This window comes from Chelonus insularis, unplaced genomic scaffold, assembly GCF_013357705.1.
Source record: "Chelonus insularis isolate UGA/USDA-ARS -01 unplaced genomic scaffold, ASM1335770v1 contig_42_pilon, whole genome shotgun sequence".
Lineage (NCBI taxonomy): Eukaryota > Metazoa > Arthropoda > Insecta > Hymenoptera > Braconidae > Chelonus > Chelonus insularis.
This window is the reverse complement of record NW_023276578.1, coordinates 337,982-358,847: the sequence shown is the minus strand read 5'-3', so window position 1 is coordinate 358,847 and position 20,866 is coordinate 337,982. Positions and strand designations below refer to the sequence as shown.

The 20,866-nt window shown below is 29.3% G+C and overlaps 1 protein-coding gene across 8 annotated transcripts in view; it reads left to right on the top strand.

The window, feature by feature from the left end:
- The window catches only part of LOC118069697 (hemicentin-2-like), a 176,535-nt gene that overhangs the window by 114,773 nt on the left and 40,896 nt on the right, over positions 1-20,866 (top strand). For all 8 annotated transcript variants that reach the window (XM_035087987.1, XM_035087984.1, XM_035087985.1 and 5 more), the window contains one exon: positions 847-1,040. In XM_035087987.1, the coding sequence (XP_034943878.1) occupies positions 847-1,040 (194 nt within the window). The remainder of the gene's footprint in view (positions 1-846; positions 1,041-20,866) is intronic.

Genomic DNA, 20,866 nt, shown 5'->3' with positions numbered 1-20,866 from the left:
CAAAAGCTCATAGATCTAGCCTGGAGCATCCGGTACATCCGACGGTCCTACGATTAATAGGTAAAGTTCTATCATGCTCTCTCTGACTCTTCTGCTTTAAAGTCTCCAAGGTATAGTCAAAGATTTGTCTATGCTCTTGGTGCGAGTAAGAGCATTATTTCGAATAACCAATTTACTTATTGAACACCAGCCAGACCTAATATCTATACGATAAACTTACTCGTACTTTTCTACTTATCGTTTTATACAGGAATTACCAACTTTGAATTTCTTTCTATATCTTCGTGAAGTATATTCCCAACTCAAACGACCAAATAGACGATCTACATATATTTATCTTATATAAGCTTTAAGATTGAATTAATAAATTAGTTCATGATCAAAACTCAAACTTCAGCGATAAAATTTGCTTGAAAATTGAAATTTAATACTTACAGTTGGATAAATAACTTGATTTATTCATCAGAATCTATCAAAATCATCTTTCATTCATTTTTCTTTTCATTAATTCAATCCTTCATGGAAGAAGTAAAAAGACTTAGCAACTATCAAAAATTAGTGATGATGAAAATTTCAGTTATAACTTTTATTGTAATTTCTAGAATTTTTAATGTAGATTTTCCAAAAAGTTGGCATGAATGATCTGAACGAAAGTGATTGTATGAAAAGGAAGAATGAGCTGAATATTTAGAACGTTGGTGACTTGAAGCATATGAAATATGATGACGTCTTGAGCTAATTTATTAAATTCTTAAATCATTTAAAATAATCATCATTTTTTTAATATTTTAATATAAACGTACTCCAAGTTTTACATTAGTAATGATTGATTTTTTTATTTTGCAGGTATTCCAAGCTATGGTGCACTACACAGTAGCAAAAACTCGGAATTCTCCAACCAAATAGCTGTGGACGATCCATCGTCAAAAAGTGGTCCATACTTTGATGTTTCAGCGTCAAAAAACGTCACAGCTCTTTTAGGAAAGACGACATACCTCAACTGTCGAGTAAAAAACCTTGGCAACAAGACACAACTAAATGTAAAAAAAAAAATATTTCGTTTGAATTCTTATTTACGAATTTATTCAAAGTCTAGAGAAGAATGCATGCTTGATTTCACAAACAAATAGTCTTTATCAGAATTTTTTGAACTTGGCTAAAAAAACCTGTGAAATATCGAGTGTTGATATTTTACGAGGATAATAGAGGACCGTCTGTTGCTGACAAATCGTGGGGGTGGTGAATTGAAAGTGCACTACTGAGCACTGGCCGCTGGACTCTTGACAATGCCATCCACCAAAGTACATTTTCTACTCTGTGAATGCTCTATATATGTATAATCATTCCTCAACCCCCTTTGAGGTTTCCAACGCTTGCCTTCAGAACCGAATGGTCCAGTTTTTCCAACTCTATCCACGCTCCAGAACTTGTTCGACGTGCCGAGATAAATTAAACCCACAGGGTGGTTATCGATAATAAAGATAAAAAAAATTCCCTCACAGATTTCTTGTTATACTTCCCAAAATACTAAAGATAGGTAATACCACTCTGTAGATAGTCCAAAATAATTCTACAAATTCACTTTTAATTGAGATTTTAATGAATTTTGCCAAGTATTTAATGGCTCTTCATGAAGGAAATCATAATAAAAACTATAAAACTTATCGTGAGAAATAAAAAAGAAAATAAACTCGGAAACTAAAATGGATAAAACAAGAAATAGAAGAAAAGAAAGTATTTGATTTAAAAGATTGAGTTTTATATACATTCCAATCTGAACATAGGTGCAAGTATACATTTCTCTAACGCTCTTTCTTTCTAACTTTGTTTCATAACATATTTTCTATATTTTATATTCATTGGTTTATAATCAATTTTTAGATAAAAAAAAAGTTACCAATTAAATTCGAAAAAAGTATTTAAATGATTTTATCCCTTTTTTGAAACAAAAAAAGGAACAAAAAATTGAAAAAAACTCTTGAGAACAATTTATTTCTTTTTATGCTCCAAAAAAAAAGAGACTGAAAAATATTCTTGTCAAAGGGTTTGATGAAACAAATGTCTGAGATTTTTTTGACTTTTAATAAAAAAGCTTGTTTTGATTCTGGATCCCTGGTTATAGGTATTGATATGGTTGTTAATCTTTAAAGGGGACGAAATGAAAGTGTAAAAAATGGATTACACACGTCGCGTTTTCATAAAGATTAGTACAAATGTGGAAGTTTTATAACACACATGTTATAAACGTAAATCATAAATGCGAAGCACGTGTGGCCTACGACCACCTTGACTTGCCAGGTTGCGGACTCGCCTCATCTGTTTTGTCCGCTTTCTCTTCTCTACTCAACCTCCCCACAAAGTCTAGATATTTTTTTCTTTATTTTTATTCTTTTCTTTCAACTCTACTTTTTCTCTCTCAGCTTTTACGAGCACCCTTTCTTCTTATTCTTACTTACATCATTCGGTTCGTCTATCCTCATACAATCGTGCTTTACTTTTATTCTACGAGGATACATTTCTCTTACTTCACTAGCACTCTTTTTCAAAGTTGTCACATGAAGTAGACAAAATGGAATGAATGCCCATCGTCTTTTTATACATCTCATTACTTTAGATCTAGATTTTTACGTGCTCAAATCATAAAAAATTAAGTTTTGAAAATTAAGTGGGATTTTTAATGGACTCGAGCCATTGAAGGGAGTTTTATTTTTAATAAAAATCTTTTTTTTTAATAACAAAGTTATTTTTACAATATAGGAATTTAGAAGAATCTATTAATAATAATTGAATCATTAAATTTGAAAACATTTTTCAATTGATCTAAAAAAAAAAATTACTAATCAATTATTCTATAAAATTTTAATTTACTTCATATTTAAAATTGAATCTATTGTTGTTCATTGTAGTATTAAAAATTCAATGAATATTTATAAATAAAAGAGTACAAAATAGGAGTAAAAAATTCAATCCGATTTGTACGTTTGCATCTCATTATTAGACGTACAATGCTATTTTATATTTTAAATTTCAATTTATTATTCATTAAAAAAAATAATTTCACTAATGATTTTTTTTTCTTTCTTAAAAATCTTTTGAAAATTAAAGTGAGGAAAGAAGGATTACAAACAGGCTTTTCGTATTTCACAAGTAAAAAAGAAAAGTATTTGCCCTGACAGAGTATCAGAGTTGGATTTAAAATGATAAACGAATCGAAGGATATCTTTTCTTCCAACACTTTCTAATTTTTTATCCATTTATTCACTCGCTTTATCTATTCCTCGTTCTTGGAAATGCTTAGTTTGATTTCGTAGATACTCCGTTCAATAATCTTGTATTTTCCACAGTCTGTGAGTGAACGTAAGTGGATTGGTTTGTGACCAATGTCACTATACATAGCTACTTCTCAAACTTCTATTCGACATTTTTTATTCCAAATTTTAACTTGAAAATTTGTCAGCATTTTTATTCAATTCTTCAAGTTGGAGAAAAATTCTTTTCTTCTCATCTCAGAACTCTTGAGAATCAGACTTCCAAAAAAATATATGAATTATTAATAGATTTTATAAGTGAAGATAAAAAAATTCCATTACTTGATTAAGCCAAAATGTTATTATTCCCTTCACGTAGTGTTTTTGTGTCGTTATAGATTATAGATCAAATTAATCAGTCAAATGACGTCCACTCAATATGCAGAATTATGACGAACTAATCTGTGGTAAAATCATTTGCTTTGTCATATGTTACTTATACAATAGCAAAGTACTTGGTGTTCAGGCATTAATACTTTTCACCAGTTATTAATTAATAGAATTGAATTTCTATTAATTATTCCTTTGTTAACAATAAATATTTGTTCATTTGCATAACTCATTTGACTTTAATTAATAACGTTTATCCATTCATTTCGGCAATGTCAATGTATTTTATAGTTTTATCAACCAACTTAATTATTATTGTTAGCATTAATCAACAGCTAAAGAGCGTAAATGTAGTTTACCTTTTATTGGGGGTCGGATCATAAATAATAGTATCATTCAAAGAGTAATGATATTTAATTGAAATTACAAGAAAAATTATTTAATTATTTTTTACAAATTTAACAAATAAAATTGCTCTAAGCTAAGTAGAAAAATTCAGCAAATAAGACATTCACTTTTTTAAGTATGTTTTCTTTCGTTAAACAATTTTTATTTTTAAACTTTGAATTTTGACCAAATGATTGAACAACTTTAATTCTTCTAGAGTGATAAGATGATTGACTAGACTTTTATGACTATTATTATCCAATTAAAAGTGTCATGATGAAACAATACAGATATCAGTTCACCTCGTTAGCACAAGATTGACACATTGAATTGCTAAGTCCTTCTCATCAACTTTATTTATTTAACTTAATTATAGTAAACACTTGTAATAATTTTTCTTCCTTCATTTTCATCTCAAGTTAAATACAAAGATAAAATTAGCTTAAAAATTTTCCAATTTAACCTCATTGTTAACTTGATTTTATCTTCTCTTCTCAATGCTGATGTAATGTAGAGAAATATAATGATAAATGTTAGTTGGAGAATATAATTCAGTGATTGTTTCTGATAGGTATTGAGGAATGGAATAAAAAATAAAATACCAAATAGAAGAGAAGAATTTGCGATCTTATGTGATCTACCTACTTGAACATAGTCAACAAACATTGAGGAAACACAGGAACAAAATACAAAAAGAGAGGAAGAATGTTGAACAAGGCTATATCGATTTCCACCAGTATTCAAGTCCCACGTTTTCTCGTTGTCGTTTCGTACCCTGAAGCGAATGAACTCGTTTGAAAATTCATCGAATTTTTTTTTGCGGAAATTGATGGAGTAAATTCAGGCGTCGGGTAATATCAAGCATGGAATAGAGGATAAAAGCCATACGGATAAGACAGGCATTTAATAAGATGAAAAAATCGATGGGAGCAAGGAAAATAAGTTGGAGGAAAATGGCAGATTATTCGATCAAACGTGAAGCAACTGCTTTTTACAATCATGATCTTGTAAAGATAGACGAAAAAAATCTCGAATGCAGCCTCTTCAACCATCCCCTTAAGTACTTAAGAGGCATTCTACACCTTCTTAAACATTATCTTTATTCACGAACTCCCTTTTTACATTTTTTTCTCATTTACTCTGAATAACCAAGTAAATCGACACTGAATTCCTCTTTTAATCTCATCAAGGAACCGCTTGAAAGACTAACAAATATAAATATTTCCTTTATTTCAATATTTCTGTTCTTTCATGGATAATAAAAAATAAAATTTGCCATAACATCAAATTGGAAAGAGTTTAAATATGAAATAAAATAAAATTGATAATAAATATTAAAAACTCGTTTATTTTTTGAATTTCTTCAATGGTATATCTATTGTAGAAATATTTTATCATGTTTTTATGTGAAATATAAAGCCACTCAAAATTTAATAAATTTAAAAGGATAAAATAAAATTCATTTACTAAAAAAATGTATTTTGTTCTTTTATTATATATATATGTTTTTATAGAAAATATAAAAAGCAAGTCTAGTGAAAAGCTATCGCACAGCGGGAGCAATTGACAAATGAAAAAAGGCAAACGTGAGGATCACAAAATAGTAGCAACATATATCGTGTATTTCGCGAGATCAGTCAATGATTGGTGGACACGGATTGTCACGTTTATTGGAAACTTCCAATGAAGCTTATTCTACTGCATTGACCATGTTCTTTCTCGCTTTCAAGCGACAAAGCCTGTGACAATGTCTAATCTACTGAGGTAGAGACAAAAACAAGAGGATCTATAGAGTTAACAAGAGTGAGAAAGACAGGAGGAGACAAGGGTGACCTAGTGCCTTGGAAAAATATAGAAAAAAAGAAATATAGACGGAAATATAAGGTAGAAAATATTTTATTTTTTTCCGCCACATAAAATTAATGGCCCAAAAACTTAATCAGTAATTTTCAGGAAATAAATTACTACCAAAGGAGTGAGATTATGATTATAATTTATCAGAAGAATTAGTCGGAAATTTAAGGAAATTTGTTAAAACATTTTGTATTTAATGATGTAAGGTAATTTCTGAATCGATGGCTCTAATTTTATTTTTTCTTTTAACTCATTTAACTCAAATTCTTCTTCTTAAAATTTTATTACCTTTTTTATTTCCTAATTCTTCGCAATAAATAACTTGATTGTTTTTTGTACCTATTTGAAACAAAATCTATTTTTATATTAGTTATTTAATTAATTAATAAAAAGAATGTAATCGAAAGAAAATTTTTTGTTGGTTAATTTATTTCGTATTACATATAAAAAAAATTCTGTAACTTTTATATAAACGTCAAAATAGTAAACTTATAAATTTTCTTCTCTAACAACTTCATGTAAAAAAAAAAAAGTTTTGCTGCAGCACATTTTAATGAAAATTATGTGCATTCTTATGTGCTTCTTATGCATGAATGCATAAAAGGTTGCAAAATTACACCTTGTGATCCCATTTCTCAGCTAATTACAGTCATTCTCGATATAGTAGTAATTTATACCTTTCATGACGTTGGTGGTTTTTCCATGACAGTGTTATTTTCTTATTCATGATAATATCATAATTTGTCAGTAAGATGCTAAAAGTACCGTCCGATTTTTCATCATCCCTCGAGGCAATAATTTATTACTGAGAGCTGACAATTCACTGTGTGCAATTTACTAAAAAGGAAAGTAAATATAGATATAAATGTTTTTTTCATTTTTCTTTTTTTTTTATTGTAAGAAGATTTATAATTTCTCAGATAGAATATAAAATAATCAGTGCAGCACTTGAACTGCCTTAATCCTCTCATTATTTTGTAAAATCAAATCCATAAGTTCAAACTTTCTCTCGTCATTTTCCTCTTCTGTCTGTATAGAAAAGTTGAATCAAAGATGAAATCTACTTAGAACATGGATAGCTTCGCAACTGATCAAAAACCCGTGAATCTCGACCTTTTAAAGAACCAGTTGAGAAACGAGAGAACCAAGAGAAGGAGAAAAATCTTTAGTGCTGCAATTAACCGGGTGCTTTATCTTTCCGTTTTTCCCATTCTGTTTCCACCGCTATCATTTGTGATCTCATTTATCCAACAATATTTTAACATCTACCGATTTATTCACTAATTTTGGATTTCTAATTATTTCTCTTTTTACGAATTGAATTAACTGATTATGTTTTTTTATTTTTATTCTAGAGGTTTTAACTTCGTTTAAGTGAGGTGTGCATCTAGTGGATTAAGGAGAGTTATTATCAAGATTTTCTTAAAGAAACTCTTGAAATTATCAACTTAAAATTTTATTTCGTAATTGAAAGTATACATTTGGAATTACTTCAACTTTTTTCATCAATATAAATAAGCTAAAAACCAGAAAAAAAGGCGAACAAATTAATTTAATAATTGTGATGATGGAATTAGTGAATAGGTTTGCTTCATTTCATGTATGAAATGAAAAAAAAGCTAAACTTTTGTGACCTTTTTAAATTGCAACGATCATTTGAATTCAATCAATAGAAACGTGATGTATCTTTTTTTCATTGATATTATTTCCAAATAACTATAGGAAAATGCAACTCTTTCAAGTGAATAGAAGACATTGATTGACTTTACACGCTTGAGCGTTCTTGGACGAAGATCTTGTTAAAACCCCGAAGGCAATCCATCAAAGAGGTCATCGCAGTCGTAGGTCACGACCACCCGTATACAAAAATTTCGTTCCCCGACGTTCCCCTCGTGAGACTATGAAAAACGTTTGGGAGATGAAATTTTTGTTTTTAATTTTTACATAATGAAATTAGTGAAATAATGACATATTGGCGAAAAACTGTAAGACACGAAAATGAGCATAACTTCTATGCTAATGATGCTAAGGGGTTGATCGAGGGCTCATATAAAAGATCTTGACGAAAGGAAAATAGTCGATGTAGTGAAAATTATATTTGGCGCATAATTCATGCAAAAATTTAAGCAAGTTCCCGTTTTACCCCATTTTAAGAGCGAAATAATTGATTTTTCGTATGTTTGACCAGATTCCGTATTTCTACGCATTGAGACGAAGAGAATGAGTCCTCGATCATCAAAATCGGACAACTTTGATTTTTCGACCCCAAAAAATGGCAAGTGGTACCCCTTTCCATTTTTTTTGGCCAAAAAATAAAGGTACTCCGATTTTCAAGTTTGACCACTCATTCTCTTCGTCTTGATGTGTAGAAATACGGAATCGGGGCACAGCCCGGGAAAATTCAGTTTAACACCCTCAAATAGGGGTAAAACTGGATACAAATTACGAATCATCATCCCCCTGACTTCGAACCTTTATAACTCATGAACGCATGGTCCAAAACCTGATTTTAGGGACTTTTTGAAAACCTTAAACTCCAAGCTAAACAAAAAGTCGTTTGTTTCAAACCTCAAAAATAATCGTTTATTAATTTCTCGACGAGTTATGAAGATTCAAAGTCAAAGAATAAGTAATTTTTTGACCCCTACTTGAGTTTGGACCTCTATAACTCTCATACGAGTCATCTAATGATAATTTTTGAGGAGTATTTGGAAACTTTAGAATCTAAGCTGAAGATACATACCCATAAAGAACGTTTAAAAAATTTATTTCACCCTCAAAATTGCCAAAATAATTGGCAACTTCCCACGAGAATGTGATTTTTTTATATTTTAGCGATTTTAAGGGTGAAAGACATTTTTTGTGGATATGAGGGTTTAGCTTGGAGTTTAAGGTTTTCAAAAAGTCCCTAAAATCAGGTTTTGGACCATGCGTTCATGAGCTATAAGGGTTCGAAGTCAGGGGGATGATGATTCGTAATTTGTATCCAGTTTTACCCCTATTTGAGGGTGTTAAACTGAATTTTCCCGGGCTGTGCCCCGATTCCGTATTTCTAGGCATCAAGACGAAGAGAATGAGTGGTCAAACTTGAAAATCGGAGTACCTTTATTTTTTGGCCAAAAAAAATGGAAAGGGGTACCACTTGCCATTTTTTGGGGTCGAAAAATCAAAGTTGTCCGATTTTGATGATCGAGGACTCATTCTCTTCGTCTCAATGCGTAGAAATACGGAATCTGGTCAAACATACGAAAAATCAATTATTTCGCTCTTAAAATGGGGTAAAACGGGAACTTGCTTAAATTTTTGCATGAATTATGCGCCAAATATAATTTTCACTACATCGACTATTTTCCTTTTGTCAAGATCTTTTATATAAGCCCTCGATCAACCCCTTAGCATCATTAGCATAGAAGTTATGCTCATTTTCGTGTCTTACAGTTTTTCGCCAATATGTCATTATTTCACTAATTTCATTATGTAAAAATTAAAAACAAAAATTTCATCTCCCAAACGTTTTTCATAGTCCCACAACATTTTTTTATACGGGCAGTTGACGAAAGGTTCCTTTCAAAAAGCCCTATGCTAACGAATAAACATCAAGGAAGTATGTTATACCTACATGAACATTAATTTCTCTAATGATGCTACGGATGAAATTAATAATACTAAATAATCAACATAAAAAAACAATAAGTAAATAATAATAATACATTGGAGAGAGAATTATATTTGCGTGATTGTATATGTTTGATTATTTAACTTGAATTGATTTGAGGTGGATTTCATTGGGATAATGTTATAAATTATCCAAGTCAAGCTAACTCTCACTGTTTCCAAGCGGAACGAAGCCACCAAATCGTAACCGCATTTTACGGCAGATTAAATTCTACGTTTGTGACTGCTGTTAATCATGTGAGTGATGAGCATATGGATGTAGAAATTCATACACTGAAACTTTATAAATAAAAGGCTTACTTGAGTTCATATTTTCCAGTTGACCATAAAATCATGAATATCTTGATAGTTATTTAAAGATTTTTTTCATGAAAATTCGCTTCTTAGGTTCATTAAAACTTTATATATAACTTGAAACGACTTTTTTGTCTTTATTTACTTGCTAAACTATTAATGATGTAATATCGTTAATAATTTTGAATGATAAATGAACTCTATGAGAATGAATGAAATAAGTTTAGTAAAATTTTGTAGAAAATTAAATTTACTTTTTGCACAGCAAGTGACAAAGTTTTCCTTGGTACTTTGATAAAAGAAATCTGGGAGGAAAAAATGAAGAGGAAGATAAAAAGAATGAAAATCTGAGATAGGTTTTTACAGAACGACTAAGAGGAGTGAAATCAGCGTTCAAGTCATTTTTCATCTTCTTTCTACAGCTGAAGCAGGAACTAGCCTGGAAATCCTTGTGGCCTAATGAGTTTTTGCACATAATACGCTCAATTTAGTCGAGAAAATTTACTAATCAGGAGATCATACTACTTCTAGCTTAAGAGGACTTGATTCCATATAAAAAAGAGCTTCCAGAGAAAAGCAAGGAAATCCACATTCTATGCTCTATGGTGATGGTTTCCGTTGTCAATTGGAGTTCATTGCAAAGGGGATCGATAGTACATGCCCCAGCTCGTAACTAGAAATGTCCAGCAGCATTGACCTCAACGTAAAACTCATAGGCGAGAAAATGAAATAAGAAATGAAAGGACCTTTTTTTTGCTCATTGACTCTTGCTTTACACTCATTTCTAATTTTCTCTGACATTGAACTGCTACGTGCAAATTATGTTATCACATTACAGTCTGTTCTGCATAAAACAGCTCTCAACTGGAACACAAAACTCAATCATTTTTTTCCTTTTATTTAAAGTGTGTAATTTGATTAAAAATATTCCTGCTTTTTTATTGACTTTGTTTTAAATTTTAAAAAAATAACAAAGGTTACTATTAAAACTGGTGCTTGATATTTGAGTGCTATTTTATCAAAAATAAGCATATTCAATACAACAAAGCATAAAAACGATCAATCGATTGATATTTTTCTGTTATATAAATTTTTAGGATTTTACTACACATGTCATTTACACTAGGGAAATTTTGATGTCATACTTTCAAATGGGAAAACTTTTTAAGCTGGTTGATAAAAATCAACTTCATGTTTGAAACATGAAAGCAATTATTCAAGCAAAAACATATTAGAGCATTTCAAACTACCATCATAGCCATCAGACTTAACCAAGTATGATATATAACACATTTTGCTACATTTTGACTTAAAGGTCATCTTAAAATCTCACTCATTTTTAAGTAAAATTTTCATAATAACACAGTTCTATTTAAATCCCATGGAATAGCATAATCAGTGTGTTATGTTTTTATTAGGACTGATGTTTTTGATAAGAGTTATTTCAAACTTCAGGCATTTCTGAAAAGGTCTTCACCCGAGGCGTAAAAATTGAACTTATTTTGATCTTATTCACCCTGCTTCAACATTTAATTTCAGTTTGAAATCATGAACCTGCAGGTTCATTTTATATAATAAAAATTGCGCTAACTTTAAACTGGTAAACCTGCATAATTCCACTTTCAGGGGACTTAGATGATTCATTTTCAGGATAATAGAATGTAAGTAGTTTGGATTCAGGTTTGTTAGGGCCAAAGTAGTTTCAAAACTAGTTCCTAAAAATGAATAACCTAAGTTGAACCTTAAGCCCTGAAAGTGGAATTATGCAGGGTTATCAGTTTAAAGTTAGCGCAATTTTTATTATATAAAATGAACCTGCAGGTTCATGATTTCAAACTGAAATTAAATGTTGAAGCAGGGTGAATAAGATCAAAATAAGTTCAATTTTTACGCCTCGGGCAGGTTACTCTTGATGATTTTCTATTCAAGTATACTTGTTAAACAATATTCTCATTTGAAACTCTTCAAAAAAAAATCCCGATTTCAGCATCTATTGGAAATCAGACTGATAAATTTTATTTATTGTATAAACGTTAAGAAATAATACTTATTTTATTTATTCTTTTTCTCAACGTAGCGATATAATGATAATAAAAGAAACATCAGAGAGAAAAGGCTTATGTGGAATTTAGACGTCTTGTGATTTATTATCAGTGAATTTCGAGACGATGGAGAATCTTGCGTGAAATTCACTGAGTCCAATGTATACAGCCTTGAAAAATTTATTATAAAATCTTACAGCATCTCTAGCAAGAATTCTTTAGATTTTCTGCACTAGAAATTTTTTTCATGCTTGCTTTAATAATACAAATTTGAATAAAGTTTCAAAAAAATCATTTTTACCACACATTCATCATTTCTATTTTGCACTAATTTAATTAAAAGTTTAATTATAACGCTAACATTTCCAACATGATATGTGATAACAGTATGTTATGATGTTTATGTGAATGATAAAATTAGTTTCTTCAGCAGTATATATTAGATTTTTATGCTAACAATTTCTATTCGTTGAAATTACACTCATGATGGATAATTACGTAACAGATTATGGAAAATGCAAACTTTTAGAACAAAAAAAAGCGTTATTAAATTTTTCAAACATCAAACAACTGTTTGATATTCATTTTCCTATGGTCTATTATATTACAAAATTCAAAGAAAAAATTTCCTCTACTTACACTAGTTAATTATAAATAATTAAAAACATTTCCCCATTACTTACTCTAATTGACAGTTTTTGGTTTATGAGAAATTATACATAAATACTTTGAATGTATGGTAATAGTGGAAGTGTAACGTTAGGACTTTATGACGAACGATAATAATAATTTTGCCGTAATGTCAATAATATACTGCGCAGCACATAAAACTTTCATGACAGAGCTTTTACGAGCTACTTCCGTTTCGAATTTTGCCACTGCTGACGGAATAACAATGCATACGGTAAATTGTAAATTGTGAGATATCCGGAAATTTGTGCTGAAACTTAAGTGTAATGCCATAGTATTTTAAATTATTTTTCTATTGTCTCCTATCTTATAGGACTTCTCTTGTATTCATCAACAATTTTAAATCCTACTCTATGCCTCTTCAATGGGTTTCTTCTCCATAATTTTTATTTTAATGTTATTTAATTTTTATTCTCCTTCTTATGAACTCCTCCTAATTGTAAGATAAAAAGTTATTAGCAAGAATTTAAAAAAAAAAAAACAAAAAAAACAGTAAAATAACTGGAAATGAGAGTATATTTATTTGTTTGAAAATCATAAGTATTTTTTTCTTACTTAGGTACAAGGGAATTTTTTTTTCAATTATCCAAGGAAGAAGAGCAATGCAAATAGAAATTAAAAAAATATCTTTTGGATAAAGGTTTGTTTATGGGCTCTCTTAAAATCTATTAGTGACTATTGACTGATTTTTTTTGTGCTCATCAAGTTATTTAGGAAATCAGTGGCCTAATAGGCACTGAAGTCATTGATAAAATTGAAGAGAGTAGAAATTACACTGATTCAAGTAAAATTGCTCGCATGAAGAAATTTGTTAAGAACATGTTATATAAGTAAATAAATAATTATATAAGGAATTCGTTCATTAATTAAATTGTAAGTGTAATTTTGATGCATTTTATTTTATATTTTAATATCATCCATACAAATATTTGATCGGCCCATTGTTACATTCAAAAATATTTTTTAAAATACAATTTTTTAAATATTTTTTTTGCGAGGTTGACTTTTCTTCATGAAATAAAAATCGCTGCAATGCAAGTTAAAAGCTATAGAGAAATTGAAAAATGTGATCTATGCATTTAGTGTATTATCGTTTAGTATAATAATTGAAAAATATTTCTTTATGGTGAATTATTTTTTTTTCAAAGCTTGGAGTAATAAAATAAAAAATGAAAGGTAGAGAACGTAATTACTTGATATGGCTACATTACCCTACTCTCTACTACACCGCGTTCGTTGCTTCCCACAGTTGATTTACCGTAAAGTAAATCTTATATCTTTCTAAAAAGTAATTTTTAAGTAACAATCTACTCCGTGAGTAAATGAAATCGGTAGAAAAATATTTTTCAATTTTTCTCTTAGAAAATAATCTTTTCACAACAACAGTTTTTGTTATTATGTTACTTATTTTTCACAAATTTACATCTAAAGTGAGATTCTGTTGATCAATTTATTTCACAATAATAATAAAAAAATCATCTCTCATATTTTAAAATCGACTTTCTTGATTGAAAAATTTCCATTTTACATACAAACTTCTGCAGACATTTAAAAATCACGTGACAATAAACGCGGTCATTAACAGAGGGTAAAAAATAGTTATTCCTACTTTGAAATAACAGACATTCATAACTGAGGATGGCTTTTAATTTAACATTAACCTGAAGTCTCTCTAAAATTGACTACAGACTCATACAGAGTATCAAGTTTGCTTAACTTTACGTCTAGCCTAAGAGTACTCTAGTAATTTTCTGTGCATATTAAAACCCCTCCCTCTCCTATCACTAAAGTAGTTTTGACTTCACCATACTCCATTTCTCTATCTGATTTTCTGGAAACGATTCAAACACTAACTGTGAGGAAACGACATTCGATGTGCATTGATTTTCCATTCTCCTTCTTCAGTTCTAGATAATGTGATAATGATAATGAAATTATTTCGCATCTAAAACACTTGTCTTTTAATCATGACGATGTCCCGTCGATTTGCATCTAAGTGCTTTGAGAGTACGAAACAGCACTCGTAATTCACTCTAGTGTAAATTTAATCTTGTTTCATTAACGAAGCTTTATATAATTAGATGACACCAAGCTGTACATATGTACTTGTCGTATAACTTTAGTTTAACGGTACATTCATCATAATACCACAATAATTCTAATAATTTCAGCTGCGAAGTTGTAAATATACTATTATTTTGATTGACACTGATTTAATTTCACTCAGTGCAAGTTTCGGCTTACGCCAGGTTTATTATACTACTGAAGAGGAAGAAACCACTAAAATTTTACAAGAGGTTGCCAATCTAGCTGCCACGTTTAGTAATTTACTGAATGTTTAGAGTATTTCATCTGAGTGCTATTTTTTGTGCTATCATATTTTAATTAATTATCTTCCATTTTAAACTGCATTTTTTTTTCTTTTTATAGTTAAGAAAACTCAACATTGAATTTCAAATTTAATTAATTAATATTCCATTTATTTAAGATTAAAATTATGAGTACATAAAAAAAATTAAAATAACTTCAATAGCAGACTAAGGTCGATTTATTCCACCAGAAATTGTTTTCGATAGTAGAATAATCAAGCTTTGTTCGGACACAATTAAAAAAATGAACTTTTGCATATTTTTTCGATAAATTCTGCAGTGAACAGGAATTAAAGGCTTTGCAGAAATAAGCCATTAATCGGTACTCATTGGAAAAATATAATGTAATATGCGATTAAGAGATATATTTTAAAACTTTAGAAACGAAAAATATATAAAATTGTTGTTACCAACCAATCATCTATGTATACTTTTTTAATTACTATAATTATTAATTGAATATGTTTGAACATTTTTAAATATTTCCTATAATTAATTCTGTTTGAAACTAAAGCCATTTATTAAGAATGTAAAAGTCAATTCTTCTATCGATTTTTATAATCATATTGTAAAAAAATGACAAAACAATTTTAGTCGTAATTTAATTTACCCACAGTAATATTTTTATTCGAAATACTACCATAGAATTTTATTCGTTTCAGTAAAGAATTACGAGTAATCAATACCAGCAGTCTATTCTTGTTTTCATCGCTAAAGTTGCCATCGAATTTTATTTTAAGTTATCTACAAATAAAATAAAAAAAAACATCAATGCTCTTTACCTGTTCTAATTTTTTAACGATCGTGGAAACATGAGCGTAAAAACGAACAATTTCACGAGAAAAAAAACACCCTAAATGCTAGACTGAATTCAATATGAAATCATTTCTCATCAAGTGCAGCTCTCATAGAAGATCCATCAAGAATTTCTTTTATTTTATTCCGTACAGAATTTTCTCTCCAATCATTTTTCATTTTTATGTATATCATTTTGAAAGTGAACCCAACAAGAGTCATGAGTAATCTAAATAAATGAAAAGTAATAAAAGTCGAATTATTTTTAATCTCAATAGAGAAATATAGAATGTAAAAGCCAAGTCAACAATGTTTATTTTCGGCAATTTATCGATATGATATTTACAAATGTACATAAAAAATAAAAGCACATAGTGTTTTCGATTAAATAAAAGTTTCTGTATTTATGTTTTGACTCATTTTGTAGTTTAATAAATTTATATGTCTTGTATATTCAATATAAATTGAAAAATATACAAAGATAGTCTATATAGGATAAAAAATGACACATTTTTTTAACGAATAAATTTTCAACAAAAGTAACGCAGAACAAAGTGAAAAAGCTCCTTTGTTCCGTTACTACCACCAGTCTAAACTACTAAATAACCATTAATCCCTTCGGTCGCACTTTGTTTCTCCTCTCTCTTTATTTTTTCGCAAGTTCCAGAGGTAATTTTTTCATTCTCATACAACAAACTAGAAAATATATTTGATATCAATACACCAGAAGGTTTTTCTTCCTTTTTTCCTTCCTTCCTTTCATATTTTTTCATCAAGAAAAAAAAATGCAAATCCTACTTTTAACGACAATTCGTTTGTGTTTTTTTTTTCTTTTCAAATTAATCCCCTCTTGTTTGTATGTTTTGCATTTTTGCTAACAATTAGTGCTGAATATTAGTTGATTGAGCTCTCATTCAATAGTTAAAGTAATAAATGACATTTTGGAGTTTACACAAAATAAGATTAGCACCAAACTATCACACCTAGTCGAATGAGATTTAAGCGATCAACCGTGCAACTATTGTGTGCATGCACGGTCTATAATCCAATGCATCCCAACGGTGCCAACTAAATTGCATCCAGAGTGTTACTCTCCGTCGAGTTCGTGCACAATACAAATATAGACATTGTACAAATTCCGTGGTAGTTATTGCGTAACCGAGAATTTAGGTCGACCAATACAACAATCGGAAATTTTCTATAACTGAAATCCGCAATGATAACCTTCAATTAACGTTTATATCATACTGAAGTGAACACCAAAATTATTTATATCTCTATTTTTCTTCCCTTAATACTCTTCTCGATACACTGATACCATTTATGATTTGTAAATAATTTTTTTTTCATATTTTACTTAATATTTTGGCCGATATTAGCTATTCCTTTCTACCAAAATCGTTTATAGACCAATCTCCCTCAGTTCATGCTCTCTCCACTGCATCTTTACTACAGGAGAATTTATCCTCAATCGATTCAATACCCCTATCGGTACCTTCCGGTCTGAGTATTAGCCCTGGCATTATCCTCACCCGTTCCACATCTGCCTCACTGAAACTAAGTTCAAGAGCCTGGGAGAACCGCTGCTTTCAAGCGATTTTCCAGGACGAGGAATCATTGGGACTTTTTTTTTTATATATATATAATCATTCTCCTTTCTCTATTTTGAATTTTTTCCTTCGTATTCTTCTTTTGCACTATGAAAGGACGGCAATCTGATATAATCTCCGGTTGTATTACATTGTAGCCAGTGCTTTGTAGCTTAGCATTGTAGATAAACAAAAAAAGAAATTCATATTTTAATTACGATCTAGATTTTTATCAAAGGAAAATATAGAATTATGAGATTTGATAATAGTTCTTCATTTTTCATTAATTTATGGAAAGGTAATTGTTGTCTACCTTTTTTTTTTACTAATTTCTATCAGTTAAGAGCAAAAATTGATTTCAAAATGTTCCTTATAATATCTTGGTTCTCTTCTTTCTGCCACGAAAACTTGAACACGTTCTAGAAAAACAGAAACCGAAAATCAGAAATTTGGCACGATTGTATGAAATCGGAAAATAAGGATAGCGACTGTTCAATTGGAAAAAATTCTAGGAGACAATCTTGAAAGATTGCGGTGTCGAGATGAAAACAAAAGATTCTTTACTTTTATTCGCTTGATTTAGAACTTTAATAAAAATTTTTACTAATAGATTTATAACATTTCAAATATTAATCCCAATTTATCTACAGAAAAATAAATTTTCATCTAATAATTGAAACTTTTTAAAAATAAATTGATAAAAGGATTCATTTTATAGCAATAAACACAATGAGTTGAAATTTTGCTTGAATGATCATGCATTGATATTGAAAAATAACATTATTCTGCATATTTATACACAGAGGGAAAAAGGTTGTAATTTTTATCCAATAAAAGGTACACACAATAAATTACACTCTAGACTAATAATATTTACTATTTATTGTTGCACAGTTTACAATTGCGATTCATAATTAAATTTTTACTAGAAAGAATTGTAATTAAGATTAATTAAAAAATTGTTGATTGGCAAATTTGAACTCGAAGTAACAGGCTATCATTTATTGAAATATAATTACAATTCCTTTCTCTTCATGTAGTATTCTGTAACCTTTTTCAAACTTATCAACTTATTTTACAATAATTAGTTACCGGTTCAGTTTTCTCAATTTATTTCTCTTGAATCATATATCTCTACGTTCACTGAAAAAAATTACGTTTAATTGAAGTAAAATTTACTGATAATTAATATAGAATTTTAACTATAAACATAACATGTTAACTATAAATAAATCTTTTTTTCAATTAATGATGTGATGATGTAGCTTCAAGTTTTATCGCATATTTTTAACTTCTTCTTCAAATTAAATCACAATATGTAGATGTTTGATGAGATTTATTAACTACAGATATAATTTTCATTTAATTTGAAGGTAATTTGGTAATCATGACACAATATATTATTAAATCTTTAGCTAAAAGTGGTATTTATTAATCATCAATCAAGATTCATTTCAAGAACAATTCTTTCATCAATGTGTTATGTAGAGTTTCGAAAATACTGTTAAAAATTCCAATACAGTTTTTCAAATACCAAACTATCAAAAATCGAGTTAAATAAATATATTTATTATATTTAATAAAAAAAACTCAATTTGATACATTAAAGTGCCCAATTAATAATCAAGTATTCTTAAAAAATTTGAGCTCAATGAATACATCTCTATCAAGTGTTTCTAAATGACGTATCTCAAAAGTATACAATACACTCGATACAAGCTAAACTATTTGGACGTTTATGACACTAAGTGAAGTGAGCAGTTGTGAAACTTCAAGTAAATTAATTTATCATATTATATTTTATTATAGAGGAATCTGATGATTAAGTCATGGAGAGGGTTACAATTATGCTGATATTACATTCAAAGGAAATCTATTGAGAGTTAAATTTCTGGAGATGGGAATTCTAGGAGAAAGCGAGGGTTAGAGAAGACACGCAAGCAATGGTAAATCGACAGCTATATGCCACCGCAAACTCCTGGGGATATTGGAGTCCCATTGCGGCTCAAAGCACTGTAATGGGTCATAGTTAGTAACGTTGAGGGTGAGCTTGTACTCCAGAACATGCTTACGGAGCTCGCGAAATAGCCGGAAGGTGAATGCGAGACAGGAAACGATGTCCGAAACACGTGGAGATGATAATTGCGATAGGGATTGATCGATTTCCATGATCATTGATGAATGATTATATATTTAATTCAAATTCAATCAAAAACCAAAATGTCCCAGGCTTTGTCTATCTTAATTAATTATTTAAATTAACAAGGAAATGAATCAGAAATTTTCTCAAGTCTTCCAGAGATCAAAGTATTATTTTCCTTCTCTTTCTTACTGATGTGAGATAAAGAAGGTATTTTTCTTTTGTATCTCAGCAGTTAATGAATTCTATGAATAAGAAGAGATAATTTTAGAGTGTGAAAAGTCTACCTTAATCTACCAGTCACTAAAATATGCATAAAAAATCAATATTTATTCTAATATAATGGTCGTGAGTGTGAATAACTGATATAAAATGTTAAAAATAACAATTCAACTGAGAAATTTCTAGAAATTCAGAAGAAAAAATGTAGTTGAAATCGATTTACATTCTACAGAAGTTTGATCCTTTTCGATTAGACAAGAGTTCTTTTTTTCATTATCGACTCTTTTCATGCATTTAATTTTAAAATTTATGGTCAGAATATTTCTATCTCCAATAAAACCATAGAAAAGAATCGAATTTATTAAAAAATAAATTATACAACTTTAAAAATATAGTTGATCCAATTAACGTGAATTACATAGTTAGTAAAATGTAAACAGTAACTGCGGTATTTATTTCATTCCATTTGACATTTGAAAGTTTGCTAAATGTTTATGAATGACTCTAAATAGATAAATAAAGAGTTTAAATCAAAATAGAAACAACTAGAGAGTAGAATAATATTGAATCTTTTCATCTATCATTTAAAAGAGTTCAATGAACGAAAAATTTGGATGACAAAAAATAATTTTCCAACCATTTTTGATCAATTTTCCTAGTTTTTAACTACAAAGAGAAAAACTTGATACTCTTAAAAAAAAAACATTGATCCTTGTTATGTAAATCGTTTCATTAATTTAATTGAAAGTCCCCAGTCAAAAAATTTATTTACCATTATTGTCTACCAATATATCAAATATTCTTCTTCAAACCATTACGTTAAGAAGCTTTTAATTAGTTAGTTGTCTTTGTTGCTAAAAATATATAGGTAATCACTTAACTAAATAATTGAATAAAAGAAAATAAAATCAAACAATAGCTGATGAGTGTTCTTTCTCTGAAACAGAGATATTTAACGACTGAAAATAAAAAAGATTAAATAAATAATAATCTAGATATGATAACACAGTGGCTAAATATTTACACTTATCAACTATTCCATGAATTTGATATAGAGGAGAATATTTGATAAAATAACTTATAGGTCAAAAGATGTTCTGGAATATGAAGATGAGAAGATGAAGGAAGTTATGGAAATAAATATACATTATATAACTCAACCGTAGAAATA